This window comes from Calidris pugnax, unplaced genomic scaffold (assembly GCF_001431845.1).
Source record: "Calidris pugnax isolate Ruff unplaced genomic scaffold, ASM143184v1 scaffold24, whole genome shotgun sequence".
NCBI lineage: Eukaryota > Metazoa > Chordata > Aves > Charadriiformes > Scolopacidae > Calidris > Calidris pugnax.
In genome coordinates this window covers 3522920-3544615 of record NW_015090922.1, presented here as the reverse complement: position 1 = coordinate 3544615, position 21696 = coordinate 3522920, and the positions used below count along the sequence as shown (strand labels likewise).

The following is a 21696-nucleotide window of genomic DNA, read 5'->3' as shown; positions in this document are numbered from 1 at the left end:
CCTGCCGCTGCGGCCGGGCTGGCTGCTGGGGGTGGCGGCGGCGGCCCTGCTGGTGCTGGGGGCCTGGCGGTGGGCCGGGGGCCGCCGTCGCCGCCGCCGCCTGCAGCGGGTGGGGACGGTGCTGAGCCTCTTCGTGTACCCGGTGAAGTCGTGCCGGGGGGTGGCGGTGGGACGGGCGCAGGTGACGCCAATGGGGCTGCGGAGCGGGGAGCTGCGGGACAGGTACTGCGGGTGCGGCGGGGGTGGCGGACGCAGGCCGGGGGGCAGGCCCTGCGGCCAGGCCTCCGCTCCGGCCTTCGGCGGGTGTGGTGCCGGTCCGGCCGTGCCCGGCAGGCCGCAGGGCTGCAGGGGGGACTCCCCGCCACCCGCCTCGGCCTCCGGCCGCTGGTGGAAACGCGTTTCTGTGTCGTTTCCTCCTCCCCCCTCCCTTTACGCTACAGGTTTTGGCTTGTGACTAAGGAAGATGGGCACATGGTTACGGCTCGGCAGGAGCCGCGGCTGGTCCTCATTTCTGTCAGCTGTGATAACGAGCACCTGATCCTGGAGGCACCAGACATGAAGAGCCTGCGCCTGCCTCTAAAGCTTCCGCGGAAAAACCCCGTGCAGAACTGCAGGTACTGGAAAAGGGTTAGTTTGGGTTGGTTTGGGTTTTTTTGGTTTTTTTTTTTTTTTCCTCTCCCTACGCTCTCAATACTGCCTCTCACCTGCTTTGTTTTTCAAGACTCTGTGATGGTTTCTGTTTTCTTACGCAGAAATTGGAGGGTGAAGGTTGGGTGTTTCTGCTTCTTTTCTGTGGGGGTCTGTCTCCCCATCTGCATAATGGAAAGGGGCTTAGATCAGTGCCTGTAGTGACCGGGCAAGGGGCAGTGCTTTTAAACGAATAGAGGATAGGTTTAGATTATACACAAGGAAGAAACTTTTCACTGTGAGGGTGGTGAGGCACTGGAATAGGTTGCCCAGAGAAGCTGTAGGCGCCCCATCCCTGGAGGCATTCAAGGACAGGTTGGATGGGGATTTGAGCAACCTGGTCTGGTGGGAGGTGTCCCTGCCTCTGGCACAAGGGTTGGAACTGCATGATCTTTAAAGCACCTTCCCAACCTAAACTATTCTGTGAAATTCTCTGCCATGTGTTACACAGGAGTCCAGGATTGATTGTCTAGTTTTAATCTGCTAAACACTGATCAAAACAAATCTCTGAAATAGATGATGCAATATTCAAAAGACGTACATTATACATCCACCAAATGAACTGTGATCTTCAGTCTTTGTGGACTGTCATGTTTACTCGTTTGTGTTTAATTCCAGTGTTTTAATTTCCTTGAGTGAGCAATGGCATCTCAGAGCCTCAGTCATGCTTAGTGGTATTTCTTGGTTACCACTAGTATATGCATCAACATTTTTGGATACAAACTGGCCAGTTGGAATTGTTTAGCTGTTGGGGTTTAAATTCCCTCACCCCTGTCTGTAAGCATTTAACTGAGTTGCCAAAGTTAATAATTTGGTCGCCCAAGGCTTGCTCTGTGATCGCAGGGGAAAGATGGGCATCTGCAGAGAGCAGGTCATTCCCCGTAGGTGCTGTCTCAAAAGGGGCTTCAGCTGAAGGGGTTACAAATGTAGTCATTCAGCTGTGTTTGGGCCTAGTTATTTTATCCACATATTGAAATCCTTGCTGGAAAACTGAAAAGGGGAAGTGGGAAACAATCTCCCTGTTTAAATGTCAATTAATGTGTTTAGTAACTATTTCGTAACTCTAAGTGGTGTTAGAAAGATACTGATAAGTGTTTTTCCTTTGGACAGCTGCTGTGCTTAAAACTGAAACAGTAGTGGAAAATAACTGCAGTTGCTAACTTTTGGCATATATCTGTTGCTGTGGAAACTCTTGATGAGCATAGCTCAGTATCTCTGTTTATACAAGGCAGGTGCAAGTTACAAATGGTAGCATTTCCCATGGAGAAATAGGACAGTCTTTTAAAAATCTGTCTATAATGTGTATATGTTAGCCAATGACACACGCTCTACAAAAACATATCCTTTTCAAGATTTTATTTTCCTAAAATTTGTTGTGCCATTAGAAAAAATATTTAAATAGACTAAATGCATTTCAGTAATGAAAAATTATCTTGGATTTTCCAATTTTAGATCTCAGTGACTTGTTTGTCTCTTAATTCTCTTCTTTGCCTTAAGCCAGAGAGTGTAATCTTTTATTTAAAATTGCTAGAATTTGGGAATGCAAATAAGCCAAAGTTGGATGCCTATAAACGGACTTTAAAGATTACCCAGTTGCCTGGTATTGTAGGTGGTGTCATATGATGTGACATTAGCAATACCCATAGTTAAACGTTGTCTGGTAGGTTTCAGGAGAAATCCCAAGGTTTTGTGTGACTCTGCTGTGTGCTTAAGCAACTTGCCATTCGTCAGCTTGAGGCTGATTCTTTCTGAGCCACTCAGCAGTTCATAAGAACAAGGTTTGGGAATGGTACTGTGTTCAGGCAAATGAAGATTTGGCTTTTTGCTCCAAGATTCTTCCCTTCCAGCCTGTGGGAGGGAGAAGCTGTCTTACTGTGCAGACTTGGATTTACTCCCCTGCTGGGTGAGCACAGTGCCTTCAGGTTGTGCCCGGTAGTTTGGGGCCAAGGCAATGCAATTGTGCAGCTGGTTGCAAAAGGCTGTGCAGGTGCTCATCTTTAAAACCGGTAAGTCCAGTTGGGGGTTTTACATGGATATGTAAAAATCCTGCATTTGGGGGAGTTAAATGCAGGGTTGAAGCCATTGTCTAGGCACAGTTTCTATTTGTGCAAATATTGAAGGGGTTTTTGTAGCCTTCTGGTTAGAAGCTGCATGTTCTTTGTTTGTGCTCTTTGTCATTATGTATTGCAATACTTAAATTGCACGATGGATGCCCATGGATACCTATAGCACTGAGTGCTCAGAGCAGGTCTGCTTTGTGGGTGAAAAACAGCAGTGTTGGGAGCTGTGAGACCCTCACCTCCGTGGTCAGAAGGTACACAGGGGCTGAGAGAACAGAGGGAAGAAAAAGGCAGTTGAGTGCAGACTAGGGCAATGGCTTTTAGTCCCAGCTTGTGCCACAGGGCTGGTACAGGGATCCCAGCAAAGAGGAGAGCAGGGGTGTTGCTGCCAGCACCCTAATCATCTGTCTCTCCCCCAGATGCATGAAGGAGAGGTCCTGGAGCTAGGCTCAGACCAGGTAAACTGTCTGGGCATCTCTGGGCTTCCAGCTGTGCAGCATATGGTTGCAAAGGTAGAAGGAAATGCAGTGCATTTAGGTCAGAATCACTACTTTGAAGAGAGTAGTAAAACGATTAAGTGACTGTTGTGGAATTTTATTGGAAGCTTGAGTTGAGATTTACTTTTCCCCCCCCCACCCAGGAAAACATGTCTTGCGTAAACTTGTGTTTTGCTGCCAGTGGCTTTTTATGCCCCATGGACTTTGCTTCCATAATAAATTTTTAACCTCTTTTAGCATATAGAATAACTCTGTATCTTAAGTTTGAGCTTAAGAGTTTCACTCAGCTGTGGCTAAATTTTTACAGCACTAACATCTGAAGGAAGGCTTCCCTAACAATTAGGAATATTTACAATTAATAACATTTGTAAATGTCAATTACAGTAACTAACCACATCCTTTCAAACTGTCATTCATTTTCTGAAATTAATTACCTTTCAGCTGATTTCTGGGTAGAAGTCTTTTGGTGGTGCAGTCACGGGCAAACGCAAGAGTGGACTGGTTTTTTTGCTTATAAGTATGGCAAACAGGTTTGTTACTGGTCATTTATGTGACAGCTCTGGGCACCTAGAAGGTGTCTCATGGCTCATTCTTTCATCAGTGGGTGTCACCTGGCCACGTCCATGTTACTCACCTTCCAAAACAAGGTGACTGTAAGGAGATTGCACGTTGGGAGCGATCCCTGTGCCAAATTCAGGAACCAGCTTTCCCATCATTATAATCCAGGCAGTTTGATTGCTGTGTCTTGCTGCTACTTTAAAACAAGTTGTTTGCATAATAAGCACGTTTGAGCCTTTGGCTTCCCAACTAACTTGCTGATATGTCTTGTGGTCCTTCAGGGTGTTTGGAGTGGATATCCAGGGCAGGGACTGTGGCGATGAAGTGGCTCAGTGGATCACTACTTTCCTGAATTCCGAGCCATATCGACTGGTGCACTTTGAGCCCTCCATGGTGCCAAGAAAGTCAAAGGACGTAATAAACCTTTTCCGAACCACAGATGAGGTAAATGAATGTTCTTTTTCTCAGAAGTACTTTATTTTAACCATTTTCCGCCCACCCACCAACATCTGCCCATTCCATCATTGGTCATGGAGCCCAGTTTAGCAAAGGGTGTAGTCACATACTTAAATCACGTGAATATTCTCCTTTTCTGTGATGAGATGACTTGTTTAAATTCTACTTTAAATATGTTCTCAGCTAAAGAGTCTGATACTGATATTTGAAGAGGAACTATTATGTTGCAGAATAACATTCCTTTTGTTACTCAGTCGATAGAAAAAAGTTAGGTTTTTAAAGATGTTTTGATGGTGCAATCTGTGTTGCACAGGAACCTCCGTTCCATATCCCTGTTAGGTCTAGGAGCGTGCCAATAGGAGTGGTGTTGCCTTGTGTTTTTTTGAAAGGAAAAATGCTTAACCTGAGGCTCTGTAGTTTTGGGCCTAGCAATTAAAATCTGAAGAGGGTTACAAAGGTTTCATCTCTCTCTTTCTGTGGGAAGAGTCTTGAAGGTGTGATACTAGAGAAAGTTAATGAAATGCTAGAATAAGAGAAACACAGGGGGAGGGCTATACATTAACATTCTTGCCAAGATTTATTTTTCTTTTCCTTTTCCTGTGGAGCTAGCATATACAGGAATATAGGAGTTTTCTTTTAATACCGTCCATCGGCCTTGTTGGCTGAAATGCCAGCCCTTCCACTTCCAAGCAGGCTTAGGCTGATGAATGGACAGTTACAATTTAATGTTGCTGTTATGTATGTGAAACTCCCTCTGGTGTTATGATAAGATAGATTTATTACATAGAAAAATCCAGGTAGTTGGTTATAGTCAACAAGAGAAGTTCAGCAGGTCCATAAAAGTCTTAAGTGCCTTTCAAAACTTTTTTACTGATACACTTAGTTCAATCTGTAACACCCAGAATAAATGTCTGGGACATGCATATGGTATTATTTTGTAAGAAGCTGTGGTACCTTGTATAACTTCAATTTAATTCTATAAGTAGAAGCTTAATTTCACAATTTGAGCAAATAAAACTTGAGGTGGTTAATGAAATAGGAAAGGGCATGTTGTTTTTACTGTTAACCTACTTCAGGAAATGAAAAGCTGAATGCAGCAGCCTGACCATCAAGCCACTGGTTCCAATGTATCTGTCCTTCTGCCACTCAGTAACTCTGCTCCCACGCTCTTACAGCAGCCTTAGGATTTGTTTGTGGTTTTACATAGGTTGCCTATCCTGACTGCAGCCCAGTCCTGATCATCTCAGAAGCTTCGCTGGATGATCTAAATACCAGGCTGGAGAAGAAAGTTAAGATACAGAACTTCAGACCGAATATTCTTGTGACGGATTGTAGTGCTTTTGAAGAGGTGAGATAACTGTCTTCAGGGTCGTTTTGAAGGCTTGGTTACGTTTCTTTGTAAATGAATTACCGTGTTTGATGGTGCCTACCAAGATGAGGAGAGCTGTTATTCTGTGACTCTTACAACTGGATTCCAGAGAGATACAGTTTCTGCTCACATCAGTGCAGGGAGGAGACAGGTCTGAGAGTGCCTCTTTAGCTTAGCAAGGGATAAAATAAATATTTAAATGACAGGCAACTACTGAAAGTTCGTCTGTAAGTGTGAAGTAGGGGAAGCTATGCATGCTGTAATTGATCAATTAATGATACAAGTGAACAATTTGGAAATTGACAGTGTGATGTTTTATAGCCTTTGGTGTAGGAGTAAAACTGACCCTTGCAATACCACGCTTAGTCACTGCGTCTCTGACACTATTCTGGTAGTTCAAAAACCACTGACTAGCAAGGTATCTGGTGATTAAGTGAACTGGTGATGGTGGCTTTTAAGTGGTTTTATGTAATGTTGCCATTTTTCCAAAGAATTTGGTCTGGATAGATCTGATATTTTCCCAAATCTAAGAAGTTCCTGAAATGGGACTGGGTTTTTGTCTTCCAAGAAGGATTGCAATAGGAAGCTGGTGTAGACAAGAGGCAAAATCTTACTCCCACTAAAAATTTCCTTTCTGCAGAAATGGTGGCTTGCCGGAGGTCACAGATCAGATTATCACACGTACAGTAAGAATAAACTTGCTTTAGGTTCAGACAAGGGCATGCTGCGGAATGGGATTTATTGTTTGTATGTCTCCCTTCCCAGATAGCGGGTCCTGAATTGGATGCATGTGGTGACTGTAGAGTTTTCATTAAAATAGTAGCCTGATACGTACTTGTTTTGAAGGTTCAAGTAGAGGAGGTGGTCAGGAATGGTGCTGCTGCTTCTAGGAGTGACTGGGCCACTCCTGGGAAAATGGTTGCATGTGGCTATGCCTAACCTGTGTGTAATGTTTACCTTTCCTCAGGACACGTGGGAGGAGATCGTTATCGGTGATGTGGAGATGAAAGGGACAGTGTGTTGTGCCAGGTAATCATTTGAGATTGTTATTTTATATAGATGTGTAGAGATTTATAGTAAGAAGCCATTGTTGATTTGATGGTGTCTGTCATTGCAGGTGTATTTTAACAACTGTTAACCCGGACACTGGGGTCCTGGACAGGAAGGAGCCCCTGGAAACACTGAAAAGGTTGTAAAAATACCAGTGCTGCTTAGGCTGTGGGAGAGGGTTTAGGCTACATTCCAACAGATGTGAGACTAGTGTTTTAGAAGTGGTTTGAAGTATGTGCAGGACATAATAACGTAGTGTAAAGGTCTGTGTGTATTGGCTTCCATTCTGCTTTCTGCAATTCTATACGGTAAGAAAATTCAGGAAGTTCTCTCTTCATTCTTGCAAACTTCACATTCCCTGTCTCTTTGATCTCTGCTAGGGTGAGTGCCTGGGGTAACAGGTATTTAAAGTATTTAAAGGTCTAACTTTGCAACTTTGGCATTTCTTTTCATAAAGTCTTTGTATATGTATTATACACAGATGTATGAACACAATCGAGCTTTTTTTTCTCTATTTTAACTGCTTGTTTCTCTTAATTGTAATATTTATTTAGTTTTTAGTCTGGTAGAGTGACCAAAACAGGCATCACTATTCATATGTTCTCTCTCTGATTACCGATATTTTGATGTTTAGAATTTGCTACCACTAATTCTAAAGAAGTTCGCTTGCTCTCTCTGCAGTTACCGCTTGTGTGACCCGTCTGAGCGGCACATATACAAATCCAGCCCTCTCTTTGGAAGATACTTTGCTGTTGACAGAACTGGCACGATTCGAGTTGGAGACCCTGTGTACAAGATGGTCCCATACTGAGTGAGACTTTGGTCAGAGGATGCCTTCTCATTTTGATATGCAAATTGTTTTCCCATGAACATATTCACCAGCATAACTTTTTCTTACTCTTTTCAATACTTTTTTGTGCTATGTTCCTTTGTGAGGTGCAGGGGGGGCTTTGAGGCTATGAAGTGCCAATTATTTCCCATCATGTCATGTAGCAACCATGTCTTTAGTTTTTCTTGAGGCTGTGATAGAAGAAAATCTTACCCGGGACAGACATTGCAGCACTACAGTGAGTATCACACCTCCTAAAATTTTGTGTCAAGCTTGATACTGGAGTCCAAAATCATGTACGAGGGCTTTGCATCATGTATTAGATATATTACATAAAGATTACATATACATATTACATATATAGCCCATAAGAACCGCAACAACAGTTGTGCTGAGTGTGAAGTATGTTGGTCATGAAGCTGCTTTCCAGGGGAACAGGGGGTGCAGATGGCGAGGCTCTGTCTTAGATTCCACCCTTTGGTCCTAAGCAACTTACCTTATCTGTGCTTGGAGGTACTTTCTTGCCATGTTTCTCATACTGCAGTCACTTCCTGAAGATTGCTCTTCTCTTTTGAGGTACCAGAAGAAGGGTTGTGAGCTGACTAAATGCTGCTCTGATCTAGAGGTGGGAACTATGTCTGATGGTGTGTAAGGCCAGGGGGTTCATTTAGTTTGACCTCTGCTTCACAGAGTTTGAACCATCAGTTTTTTCTTGTGCAAAGCATACCATATACCATAACTGCTAGGCTGTAGGGGAGTGATAACGTATCAGAACTTCCAGTTTGACTAAAAGTTGGATGATGCCAGTGGTATCTCTGCTTTAAACATTACCTTTTTTTTTTTTTTTTAAATAAGTGGACTCCAAGACCAAAGCCAGCCATCTTTCAGATGCTTGACTGCCTGTCACTTTGTTAAGGATTACTAGATCTAGAAAGAGTGCTCAAGAGGAATGTAATTAAGTGTGAAGAAGGACAAATCATGACCCAATTTGTTGTTTAGGTTCTTTGTTTTCTTTTGTGAGTATGAAAATGGAGTTTTGCTGTATGTTCACAACTCAGACCTGTAAAATGAAGAGCCGTTGTGGCTTTGAGCAAATTTGGATGGATGGATGAGGTGAGCCTAAAGCAAACATGTGGGGAAAGTAGTTTTGTTATTTGTCAACTCCAAGTTGCTCCAAACATCCTTTTGTTAGCAGAATGCTCTGCGAGTGGTAAGTTTTCCTGTGACAGAACAATGCCTGGTTCAGACTGCAGGTTGTGTATTTGTGTGTTGTCATGCCTGATGCAGCAGCCAGTGGAAGTGACAGAAAAAAACATCTTTTGACAAGGACAGCAGTTCTGAGATTCACTTTTAAAAAGCATATGTTGAAGATCCTTAATATTAGAACTGAGACCTCATGTTATTCCTAATGGTATTATTAACAAAGACAGCCTGCTGGCCTGCCAGAGCAATTAGCTAAGTGTGTGTCTCTTCATTAAGTCAAAGAAGCGGAAGAGAGCTGAATTTTTGCCTCTGGCCAAACATTTTTTTCACTGCTGTGTTAGCACCACATTAGAATTTAGGTAAGAGAAACTGTGTGTTATAGATCGTGCTGCCTCTTACTACGCTATCGATTGGGGTAGTTTGGAAACAGGGCTGTCTCTCCAGTGAGAAGCTGCATCCTCATTCCTGTTAAGAAAATGCCATAGATCTAAGCCCCTGGTATATCCCTGCAAAAGCCCCTTAGAAGAATTAGGTGAGAATCCTAAAACAGGTGTGTATCTGAGTACAACATCTCACAAATGACACTTAAATCAATTATGTGGTGAAAGAGGGCCATTCTGGGAAGCAGAGAGTGTAATTCATGAACATTACAATATAAATATCTTCAGATAAATGTTGAACTACTGTAACTGTAGGAATTGTATTTGATTTTGCTAAAGCCATTTATGAAGTTGACTGAAAACATGTTAATCATAAAGCACTGGTTTTTAAATTGTGTACTTAAAAATTTTAATTGCTTTTTTAATTCTAGAGGAAGAAAACAAAAGTATAAACTTCTGTTGAATCCAAACTTTTGTACAGTGTAAAATTTGTGTATCTTGTTTATTCTTTGTGTGCTGTTTTGGCATTTAACTTCTGCTGTTTCCAGAACCTCATATGTAATTAACAGCGGTGATTATTCTTTTTTTAATCTTTCCTCTAAGTTTAGGAGAATATGCAGATAAACAGAGGAAGCTATATGCCTAAGAGAGCAGAGCCATCAGATCTAAGTGGTCTTCAGACACAATTTTACAACCTTTATGATCTGGATGATGAAAAAGTTGTTTGCAGATGACTTTTTTCCACAGGCATATGAAAATAGGGCAAAATACATTTGAAAGGAGAGAAGTTTGGTGCAGTCAGCGCAGGGGCGTCTCAGTCAGCTTGGGCTGAGCTTGTGGTGAAGGTGGATATCTTCTGCCACAGCTGAGGCTGACGTGAAGCCATGAGACAGAGAAAGCTGAGGAAGTTCCAACTGCAGCGAAGGGAAGGATGGTGTCAGTGTGGCAAGTGGCAGTTTGCTGGGTCAAGAGGACCAGGAGTGGTTGGAGGAGGAAAGGAGGTGAGCGAGGCTCAGGTACGTAGAGTGTTGGGGCAGGAGCTGTGGATCGAGGCAGGGAACTGGGTGGTTGCACGTTCTCCAGGTGATTCTGTGCAGACAGGCTGGGAATGAGCCGTTAGTTGTGCTTCCCAACTGCAGAGAGCTGCAGACGTGGGTGGCACAGCTGAATATTCGTCTTGTGTGGGGAACAGAGGGGGTTGGCCCCTGCACCCCAGGAGGTTGGAGGGAGCAGTGTGTCTGAAGCCCTGCGCTTCGGAAGTGTGGCTGCAGCTGGGGTGCCGCCAGAAACACTCCAGAGCCTCAGTACCTGTGGCCCTGGCTGGGAGCACCTGAGACCCAGACCCCATGAGAGCTGCAGGCAGGGTTCTGGCTGGGGCTTCTTTGGGTGCTTTGGTCCTCCAGAGTGGTGGGAGGTGGAACTCAATGGTGCTGTAAGCTCAGAAGGGGCCTGGTACCACCTCTCTTCCCATGGAGTCTCATTTGCACACAAAACCTTAGTTACTTAGCTTGACCATATAATTCACTGCTGTTAAAGCTTGTAATTCTTTTTTTCATTTGCTTTTCATGACGTCAACAGAAAATTATCACTTCTTTATTTGCACAGGTATGTTAAAGTAGGATTTCATTTTACTTTAAAAAGAACCCCACCAACACAAAACACCTCCACCCCAAAAAAACCCACCAACCAACAAACCCCAAACCCTAAAATCAAAGAATCCTGGTTTGTTTGTTGTTTTTTTTTTTTATTTTATTAAGAAAAAGATTCCCAACAACTCAGCTCCAAGCAGTAGAAAAGCTGTATTGCTGATCAACAAGTGCAGTCCTTTACTTAATCTGTGTAATCATTACAGAGCCATCTACCAGCATCCCTTTACTTAAAAGCATTTTCCTAAAAAGCCCCATCACGTTTAGTGTCCTTACAAGAGCCTTGGAACGCTGAAGCTTGCCCAGTGTTCCTCTGACCTTTCTGCAACCCAAAAATAGCTGTTCCTCCCCCACAGAACTGTCTACGCACATAAATACATTTGATGCCAGCTACATTTGAAGAGAATAGGCTATATTTAAAGCTGTTAGTTAGCATTGCAGATAGTTCCTGCCCTCCCCAGCCCCCCTGGGTTTGTTTGCCCTTTTTAAATGGAGTAGGTTTGGACAAAGTATGTGTATCTGGCATGGCCTGTTCTAAAGGGGCCTCCCAGAAATGCTACTTAGTGTATCCTCTGTTAATTGGGGTAAGAGAGGTCAGTGTGTTTTATCTGTTCATCCCGATGGAGCTTGATTTGAAGATGTCGAGATACATACATTTCAAAAAGGAGGCAGTGTGCCCACAGGTGAGTCTGAATACAGCCAAGCTTCTACCAAGCTCATTTATGCTTTTAAAAAAATAAAATTTGATTGTTCAATTTTTTTATAATAGACTTCAAATAATGATTTTATTTAGAGTTTATTTTGTTTGGAGTGTCAGTGTGTAGTCTGCTTATTCTCCCCAAAACTACAAAATCCTGGAAATCTCTACAAAAATCATACAACACAGATGTGGTTTTGAAAAAGCAATTAAATTCCTGCTGCCCTTTCTCGCTTTCTGTAGGGGGTAATGCAGTATGGACACTGCATTTCCTTCCCTTGGAAACCCTTGCTGTAGTTGTATGTGTGTGCATTTATCCTTGAATGTACAAAAAATCAACCTGTGTTTCAAAATGGCAGGGTTTGCATTTATACTCAAATACTTCATCAGGCTCCACTGCTCCAAACAAATGTCTGAAGGCATCTCAAGTTGGCAAGAAAATCAGCTCTGACCACTTTATTTCCATCCCTCATTGCTTACTTTTTCCCATGAGAAAATCCCTTTGAATGACTTAGTTAACTTGTACAAGGGAATTGAAGCTCCTTTCCTGCAAACTGTGAAGGTTCCATGGCTTGCTGTTCTTATGCCATGCTCACCACAACCTATTATAGATGTGCACATAGTTTTTTTGTTTTCTTTCCTGGCGGGTGTCCACCAAAAATTGGAGGCATCACTTTTGGTGTATCTTCTGGACTAGAAGGCTCCTGGCGTCTGAGAAGTAAAGCAAGGTGGTACGTAGTGTCCCAGCCCTGGATGGAGTTATGGTGATTAGCTTTTGAACGTTTCAAACTTTTATTTTGTCCCTTTATTTTTCTTGGTCTATTTTTCTTTCTCTGTCTTTAGTGACTGAACGTGACCTGATGTAAGGGACCTTAAAGGAACCTTTTTCTAAGTGTCCAGCCTCAGTGGTCACTGCTGTGCATTAAGTCTCTCTCCATCATGCAGGTGGCACGTCCCTGACTGTATTGGAGTACTTGGTCATCTTTTCTGCAGGTTGAACATCTTCCCCAGAACTGTAGTGGCTCTTAGTCCAGTTGCCTTTGAAGCCTTTTGGGGTGTCGTGTGGCTGGATGGGAAGCAGGTGATGGGATGGCGTTGGGAGACTCTGCTCACCTTAGTGTGTGGTGAGGTCAGGGAGAGGAGAGGGAGAAGAAGGTAGTGATAAGATAAGGGGTGGCATCCTCAAACTGGAAGAGGGTAGATTTAGATTAGACATCTGGAAGAAGGCAAATGTCTGACCTTCCTTTTGGCCAGAAGTTCAGTATTTTTAACGTCATTCTTAATGTTAATGACATAACATCTATCCATCAAAACGTTCTTTTGATGGATAAGAACAAATGGAAAAAAGCACTCTTTGTATGTAACAAAAAAACCCAGATGCGTTTCCACTACTTTTTGGGAGAGCACTGGGGAGATCCCTCCTGGGAAGCAGCAGGATGCTGCTCTGGCTGACTGCAATGGAGGTGGTGGAGGACACTGAGAATCTCTAGTGTCTCTTGGTCTTTATCTCAGTGGTCACAAGCTCATGGAACTGTTGTTGGGTGGTGTTTCTGCAGCCAACTGGTGGGGCAGGAAGCCACTGCTGGGTTAGAGCCAGGAGTCACTTGTCAAATACTCTGGTGGCCGATCCGTGAAGGGCTTGTGGCACCCTGGGCAAGTTAACGTGGCACCTGGCAGGCCTTGGGGTTCTGTCAGACCCTGAGGGGAACGGGTGATTTTCCTCCCTCTTTTGGAGAGGGGCAGGGTGGAACACGGGAGGTGGAATGCTCTGATAGTAACAGTTGGCTCCTGCCAGTGTTTTGCAGCCAGAAAGTGGTGGCTCCTGGAGGGCTCCCAGTCTTTCCTCAGAGACAGGAGGTTGTGTGTGTCACAAAGGGTATGTGTGGTGAGCCTGCAGCATCCAGGGCCTCCAGCATGTCTGCAGGCAGACTGCACGACAACTAGGTCTGGAAGCCCCACGGTGGTGCCAACCAAGGGGACTCCAAGGCAGCAGTGGGGGAAGGCTGGCACCCAGGGCTTTGATGGGTTGAGTCCAGAGTGGAGGTAATGCATGAATCCTGCTGAGGACTATCTCTGGTTCTCAGCTCTGCTCTGAGGAGCTTGGATTGGTGCTCCAGGGGGTGCTCTTGTCCTGTGCTCAGCTTTGTGGGGTAGAGACACCTTTAGCTCCTTTTCCCTTGAGTTATGGGTTGTAGTTGTTTCCTTTTGTGAAGCAAAGGTGGGTGATAACAGTGTGTTGTCATCATGGGTGGCCAGGGCTGATCCACACCTTCACTGGGATGGAGGCGAAATTGCATTTTGTTCCTTCAAGGAGGAGGGAAAAAGGCTCTTCTAGGATTTAATGCTGTCTGTTGGAACAGGAGCAGGAATGGCCTCTCTGCCAGGTGCCCAATCTCCCTAACTCCACTGCAGCCTGAGCATTCTGCCCTCACAAGGAGGTAGGGGTTGAGCAGACCCATTTCTGTGCCAGCCCTCGGTGGTGGCTGAGCTTGACCAGGTTTGACTCTGGGAAAACCTTTCTGAGGGGTAAAGAGGGGCAGAAGCTGAGCTGGATTGTGTAGGCACCAAGAGAGTCTTTGCTGTTGGACAAAACTTGCCCAGACATAATTTCGTAGCAGCTCCTGCCTTAGCACAGGGATTAAATGGAGTGATTTATCACAGTCTTTTCCATCTCCTTGTTCTATTCCTTTGTGTTGCTACTTCAGCCTCCACATTCTCTTTGTACGTCCAAGTGCAACACCATGGCAGTGATGTCCTCTCCTGAGGGTGCTGGTGCCACAGACACGTTGTGACCTCCCTTTTCCCTGCTAATAAAACCACGTCAGGCTGTGCTGATGTGCTCTCTCAAATAGAAGTGGTCTTTGGGGGTTTAAGTAAAATGCGTGGACAGGTACAGCACAGAGGGCAGGGCCTGGAAAGGTGCTTAAAATGGTGTAGCCTATGAGTTCAGCCACTTCTATTCTGGTGGTTTAAGTCATTAAAAACAGATGCTAATTCCTGCCTATGATGGAATAAATAACTTTGGATGGAAAACTTTGTACAAAGAATAAACAGACTAAAAGGGATTTAGATTGTTGTTGAACTCTCCTTGCACCTTCCGGGAAAAACAAACCAAGAAAACACACACAGCCTTGGGGATGTGTAATCTGTGGGCACAATGAGAAGCTGAATTAGCCTCGTGTATCCAGAGAGCACAGCAAACCTGCGTGGTTTCACTTCAGTTCTCATTTATACTTGTCAAAACTCACAGCACAATATGGTACGTTTTCACCCTCAGTTTCCACTGGAAATTGCTTTTAGAGTGACTCATTCCTTATTTGTGTTCTTTTTGTGGTTCCTGACATGTTCCACATTTCAGTAGCTCTTCATTTGAATACACACAGCCTTAATCGCTGGCATTCTCAGTTCCCTTCTTTGAGCTTTTAAGGGTTTGTAAGCCCTGAGAAGCCATACATCCAGCACCTCTAAAAGCAAGACCTGACACTGAGGAATCATTTCACCTGAATAAGGTGAGTAGAATTTGACTTGAGATCTGCGGGTGATCTCTGTCTTTCTCCTTTCTTCAAGATGTTTGTGTTGAACAACACTGCAGAGATTTGTGGTGGGCTTTATTCAGAGCTGGTTTTTCGAGTGAGCTGTCTGGCCTGATGAACTTTCCACACAGAGCATCCCTGGGTTTGTTACTGTCTTAATTATATACAAAAATGCAGCACTGGAAATGCGGTACTTGTGCTGTGAGACCTGTTCCAGCAGAAGCCCACATCCAGGGAATCCCCATGTGGTCTGCTGCCATGTCCATGCTCACTGGGACATCTGTGTGGGTGAGAACTGTGTCTATCGGGAACTTCAGTGTGAATAAACTGAACTCTGCCCATTTTTGACCGTCTTAGAAAACTTGTAAAAGAATTCGGCACTCTGTAGCCTGTCTTAGTACCATGCATGAACTTTAAGGTCTCATAAATATAACAAAGTGTAGGTTTCCAGGAAAGGGAATCATTAATTTGAGGGACTGATGTCCTTTGCTGCATCTCAGAGGAGGGATCCAGCTGAGGATCCTTTGCTCTTGCCTGGAGAGGCTTTGCATTTGGCAGCACCGGGTCCCAAATCTGTGCTAGCTCTATGGTTGTCAGCAAACTATTCTCCTACCCCGTCCTTTTCCAGATGTTCAAGAAGTAAAGCTGCATTTTATGCTTATTGTCAGCTGTTTGACAGCACCGCTGCTTTTTAAATAAATACAAAAGTTAAGATCTTAAATCACTGATAAAGTATAAATACACTTTAAAACCGCATTTGAATAGAGTGGCTGTTGCTCACCTGTCAGGGCTCTGTTGCTGTTACTGGAGCTCGGATCCCCCTTTGGCTGAGGGTTTCAGGGACCTTCGCTTTGCTCCCCTCATTATTTAGGTGGTTTTGTTTTTGTGTTTCTGAGAACGCAGCTCATTTGGCTGGGTTCTTGGGAGAGATCTCTCTCTGGTGTGTGCTCTTTGTGAAGTGTCCAAAGGACACAGCTAGCTGTTTTACCCCCGAGTTGCCTGCCCTGTCTATCAGTGGAAGCTTTGCCGCTGTTTTCAATAGCGATAGGATCAGGCCTTTAACAATTTAAGATTTTATGTGCTTTCCTTGTTTTGCCGCATTTCAGTTTGCTCATTGAACCCTAGGAAAAAATGCGTAATAAACCCGGTGAAAGATGCTGGCCACACTTGGCAACCTCTAGCCTTACGACTTCTCCCAGAAACACTTCTCAGCTCCTTGCAAACCCAGAGAGCATCAGCTCTTTTTGGTGCCAAGTGAGGGGTTTCTGGTGATGAGTTGGGAGAGCAAGCGGGGCTCTGCGTGTTCCCAAGAGGGCATTGCAAACATGTTCTATTGCTATAGGTGTAGACCTCTTTTCTTGCTGGGGGAAGGGAAGTGGCAGCTAAAAACCACCCTTTAGAAACAGCATTTCTGCTTTTCTGATGGTGGGTTTAACTTTTACTGGTACTCAAGGCACAACTGAAATGACCCTTCTCTGGATCATCTTAACAAACCGGTGTCACTTCCAGTGAGGGTCTGTCTTAGAGCATGGGCTGCTTGGAGAGATGTTTCAGTGTGGAGATGCCTTCCTGAAAGCTTCCCACCTGGCGGCAGGGTCCAGCAGAGGAGCCTGGAGTTCGCGAGGCCAAACCACTCTCCAACGATGCCTCTGCCTTCTTCCTGACTACGAAGAAAGCAAAGACAGTCTGATACGTGGCTTTGGGTGGGAGGAATTCAGGCTCCCGCTTACAAACTGAGTGAGGGAATACGCTTTCAGCAATCTGACAAGATTTTTTTTCTGAAATAACTACCATAGTCCCTTCTGATTTGGGTTTTTTTTTTATTGCGTAGACTTCTGGAAAAATACTATCTCCATACAGATCTGATGACTTGTCAAACTTCATTTGTTCTTTTCTGTCATGTCACTAAGTGATATATTTATGTTTGATCTCCAGGTTTTCTTTACAGCATGACCTTACTCCTCCTAGCAGAACAACAGCCCTGAAATGAATATGAAGTATGTTTTAGACCACGTTTTATTTGATCAGCAGAGTAATGAGGCAGAAGGGATATGACAAGGAAGGCAATTCTGGTTTTCTCTACCTTTTCTAGCAGACCCACAGTTAGGTTGGATGGGAGGGATGGGATGGCTTTGCTTTCTTTCCTGTGCCATTATAGCTCAGACAATGTGCTGAAAAAGTACGGTCAAGCAGAAGGAATGTTGAGGTTAGGGAAGAGTTTTTGATTTGCTAGCAATTGTGAAAAATCAAAGTCTCTAGCTCCATAATCAATTCTTTTTGGTATCACAGGTGGCATCATGAGAATCCAGCCTGAACACAGCAGGAATGTCAACATGAAAGGCTTTACTATTTCAGTAAATGTTTTTCTCAGTTTTATTTAATCTAGAAATCTTAATGGAATTCAGATGTAATTTGGTGAAGTCTCATTTAAGTATCTTTCTGCTATATGCATTTATCCTAAGCTTTAGTGTTCCTCATCAGCTTTATCATGTAGAGGAAACACTTTAAATAAATTTTAAAAAAAGATAAAATCTTAGCTCTACTCAGATCAGCTCTTTTTTTTGTGCTTGCTTTGCACTTGGTTAAACTGTGTTTATGCCCAAATTTTCTCAGTTTCTTTTGAGTGGCAGTTTTCCATAGTTTGGATGGTTCTTTTGAACCAAAAAAGGCAAACAAAAGCATTAAAGATTAAAGAGGGCTGAAGGTGTGATATTTAAACCTCTTTAAATCTTACTCATTTGTGGTTGAAAAAGCTTTCAGTGTGACAACTTTGTTAGGGCCTAGGGTAAACATCCACTACAAAATGAGAAAAATGTAATTGAATCAGAGCAGATTAATTATGTGTATTAATGTGACCAGAATGTGTATGTGTATTCTCAATACGCCGTATACAGGAGAGTTTACTGGGGATTTCATGTGCGGAATTCTGAGCAAGAGCTGGATTTTAGCTGCTTGAAGGTCCTTTCCTCTGCCCTGGTCTCCCATCTGATCGTTGCCCCAGCCCTGGATCTTTGATATTTTAACACCTGCTGGGTCTCAGGTTGAACCCGGTTAATTAGTCCATATGTTGTTGTTTATTTCAATAAAAATACCAGATTACTTACAGAGAAATTAAGCAATCTTTTCAGCCTCTGAGCACAGCCTCACGGGACAGCCAAGGACAGCTGTAAAGTTCTTCTTTTTAAGCAGTTCTGGTTAATGTCAGCTGAGAAAGCTCTTGGTAAACAAATGAATAATTGATTGCTCAGCTTTCACATAGCTACTGCGTTTCTGGGCTCACATGACTCATTTGTGAACCATTCCTGTCCTCCTAATGCCATAACATTGGAGAAATTATGATTGTTTCTTGGAGGATTCTTCTGTGGACATAGTTGCCAAGACCAAAGCTGTAATGGTTTGTTATTATGACCTTTGTTATTCCATTAGGCTCAATAGCTTTAAAAAAAATGATGTGTGCATACTTTAGGAAAGTTTTTACCCTTTACATTGACCTGACATCATAGTTTATACTACAAAATGTATTAATGACAAAGTAGTGTTTTCATGTCAGGAGGACAAATTTTAACAACTATAATCTGCCCTTAGTCATCATAAATACAAATGTATTGGTAAAACAGACCTTGTTAATGCAGCCAAGACAAATGCTACACCATATTTCAAATCAATTGAAGCACTAGTCTATACAATCCACAATTTTTTGTGTAGCTTCAAATACATTATTGTCAAAGCGCTGTTAACATGCCTTTTCCAGCGGGTATTGTAGAACAGTAATGACCCATCAGATGCAAACAATCTGGGTCGTTTTTTCTCAATTACTTGAAGATGTGTAAATGTCTTTGAGGACATGAAAGGGCATAGGGAGCATTCAATTAATATTATTTTGATGGTTTTTTAATACGTGAAAAGTCAACAGTAAAAAAAAAAAGGCAAACCTTGTGAGCCTGACAGTGCTTGCAAATTGCCTTGTACAGTAAACAGTTTAATTTGTAATAAATTCTGTACATTATCATCAACACCCTATTCAGTACCCCCTGCTCACTGCAGTGATTATATGAAGTAGGCTCCCTATTTTCAGTTGCTCTAGCTCTTCAAAGGCAATAAGCTGTCCGCAAGTGCTCCTTTCTAGTTCTGCTCCTATAAATTTGTTAACCGTTATGCAAATGGCAGGTTTACTTTCTTCCTGGGCTTCCATCCTTCCTTGAGCACACAGGTCTCCTGGGGGGAAGAGTGGGACCCTGGAAGGAGCTATGGCACAGAAAGACTCCCTGCTTTCTCCCAGCTCTCATTTGTGTGTTCTAGCTGGTGTTTGAAGAGCTTTTGTCACCTGGAGGGACCTGCTCTGAGAGGTATTGGGGAAATGTGTAAGAGACTCTTGGTCTCTGTTTTTTCCTTTCTGGAGGAAGGTCACTGTGCCTATCTCTGACACCAGTGTGCTTCCAACGCGACCCAGTCTCTCCTCCTGGAGACTTTGCTGGGAGGAATTCATGCAGAGAAAGTGAATAATGAACTTTCAAAACTTTCTCACGGATTTGCCAGGCAGCAGAATCGTGGCAAATCTGCGTGTTTGTGCATGGGGTTGGGGCAAAGAGAAGTTTCTTCACTCCTCTTGCAGGAGATGTTGAGCTGACCAAAGAGGCGTTTACAGGAGAAATGCTCCAGAAGTTCTCACTCCTGTTAACAATGGCACTGAGGAAATGTTTCTGTCACTCAAAATGACACTGCAGTGAGAGCATTTGTCCTATCCAGAATGTAAACTGAGGAGCAGGTATTTACTGCTGCAAAAAGTGATAAGTAATTTTTAATGCCAGGGAGCAAGAAGAAACTTAGCTTCTCTCTGCAGAGAGAAAAGGTCCAGTTGATGTTGTTACCCCGTGCAAATGGGTAAGAGCATATTCAGAGACTCATTTTTCTGGTTTTAGACCCTAAATCCTTGTGGAAAACAGTATGCGTCTTAGGAATCCTGGATGCAAAATTTTCATGCTTCTGCTTGGTGCTGTTTAACTGCTGAATTAATCAAGTACAATTGCTCAAGGCCCTGGAGGAAAGGATGTAATAAATCTTGGGAGTATTTGTTCTGGTTTATGGCTGGGAGAAGCTGCGTAACATTAAATCAGATGTTATAAACATCTGCAGTGGCACATTTTCCTTTCTCGGGGCATCGTGGCATGACTCTTGAGAAACAGGAGAGGGTATGTCCCACGGGCTGGGTGCATTTCTCTGCATTTTTCCCTGACCTGCGGCGTGGCTGCGGGAGGGGTGGGATGGAGCTGCAGGCTGTACGCCCGGTGCCGCCGGGTAGAGGGCAGTCAGAGACCGGGGACGGTGCGGGGAGCCCCGCTGCGGGCTGAGCCTGCTGCCCTGGGCGGGGGGCAGGCAGCACCCCCCCATCCCCAAACCAGCCCTCACCTAGTGGGAGAGATGGAGAGATTGGCTCGTTATGCCCAGAACCTGGTATTTCTCTGGAGTGGGACAAATTGCTGGTCGTGGGTAGAGCTTCTCCTTGGTGCCGGGAGCAGGGACTGCGACAACCAGTTACAAAATTGTCCTCTCTTAAACTTGTGTCTCCTCGAGTTTCAAATGGAGCTGGAATAAGCTGTTGTCCTGGCTGCCATGGAGACAGCCCCAGCCTGTTTGCCCCCAGCTCTTCTCATGCCTCACACGTCCTGCCCTGTGGGACCTTGGTCCCTGGAAGCGGAGGAAGGAGGCAGGTCATCTTCTCTTGGAGAAGACACGTGGCTGCTGTTCCAGCAAAGGGACCTGTGTCTCCACTTTGGAGGACGATGTCCTCAGACAATTGCGGGGTTTTTTTCTCCTCATTTCCAACTACCTGACCAGGGCTGGTTGCACCACACTAGCTCATTGCCTGCTTTGCTCTGAGCCCTGAAGCTGCATTGCAGGATTTGAGCTTTTATTGTTCCACTTGTTTTAAAAAGAGGCAGAAGATGGAAAGGTGACTGGGCTTTTGTGGTGGGGAAGAGCACAGCGGTCCCGGCATAAATCAGTGTGTTGTCGTAAGTCTGAGTCTTCAGCCGGCCTGAAACGAGAAGGGAACAGCTCTGTTTGCCTCAGGGCTATTTAAAAAATGTCAGTGCCCTCCCTTGGCTTATGGCTGTGTTTCGGTATTTCATGGCCACCTTGCTGGCCACAAGGTGGATGATGGGCTGGGTGACCAGGGGCAAGAGTCTGCTGCCAAGGCTGGGCAGATACCTCTCACCCATCCCCTGGGGCTGTAAAAGCCCAGCTGGGACCAGTGGCATTGCCTTGCTTGTGCCAATCCCCAGTATGGTCCCAGTGCTGCTCCGTGTGCTGGGTTGTCTCCCCTGGCATCTACGGGCTCCCTAGACCTTCCTAGTAGAGGCTGTGCAGTCACCGGGCAGCATATCAATAGAGAAACCAGCCGTGCTTCAAAAATGTAGCTGAAACATAAATGATGGGGGAGGGAGCTGTGTTTGGGGAGGGAGCTGGTGGCTCTTCTGCTTCACGTCTCGCAGTGGCCACAGTGTAAAGCACATCCCCAGAGCTGCATGGGGCAGGAGCCATGAGCCGGTGTCTTACCAGCTTGGGAACCAGCTGGTGGTGGAAATCCCATCAGGAAAGTTCTCCCAGCTGAGGGGCTTTTACTCACCAGAGTGATATTTCTGTTGTGCTTCCTATCGGGTTGGTGAGAGCATGGCTCACCAGCGTCAGGGTGTGCATGGGCAGCAGAGAGGGCAGGCAGGCAGGACCTGCGA

The 21696-nt window shown here is 44.5% G+C and overlaps 1 protein-coding gene across 1 annotated transcript; it reads left to right on the top strand.

The window, feature by feature from the left end:
- Nucleotide 1: 1 nt before the first annotated feature.
- LOC106892896 (mitochondrial amidoxime reducing component 2-like) lies at nucleotides 2-9577 on the top strand (the record flags this gene model as incomplete). The annotated part of the gene is made up of 7 exons (XM_014950466.1): nucleotides 2-222; nucleotides 441-614; nucleotides 4084-4246; nucleotides 5466-5606; nucleotides 6595-6656; nucleotides 6745-6816; nucleotides 7359-9577. Coding segments are annotated over 7 exons (963 nt in total), but the record flags the coding sequence as incomplete, so codon positions are not given.
- Nucleotides 9578-21696: the final 12119 nt, after the last annotated feature.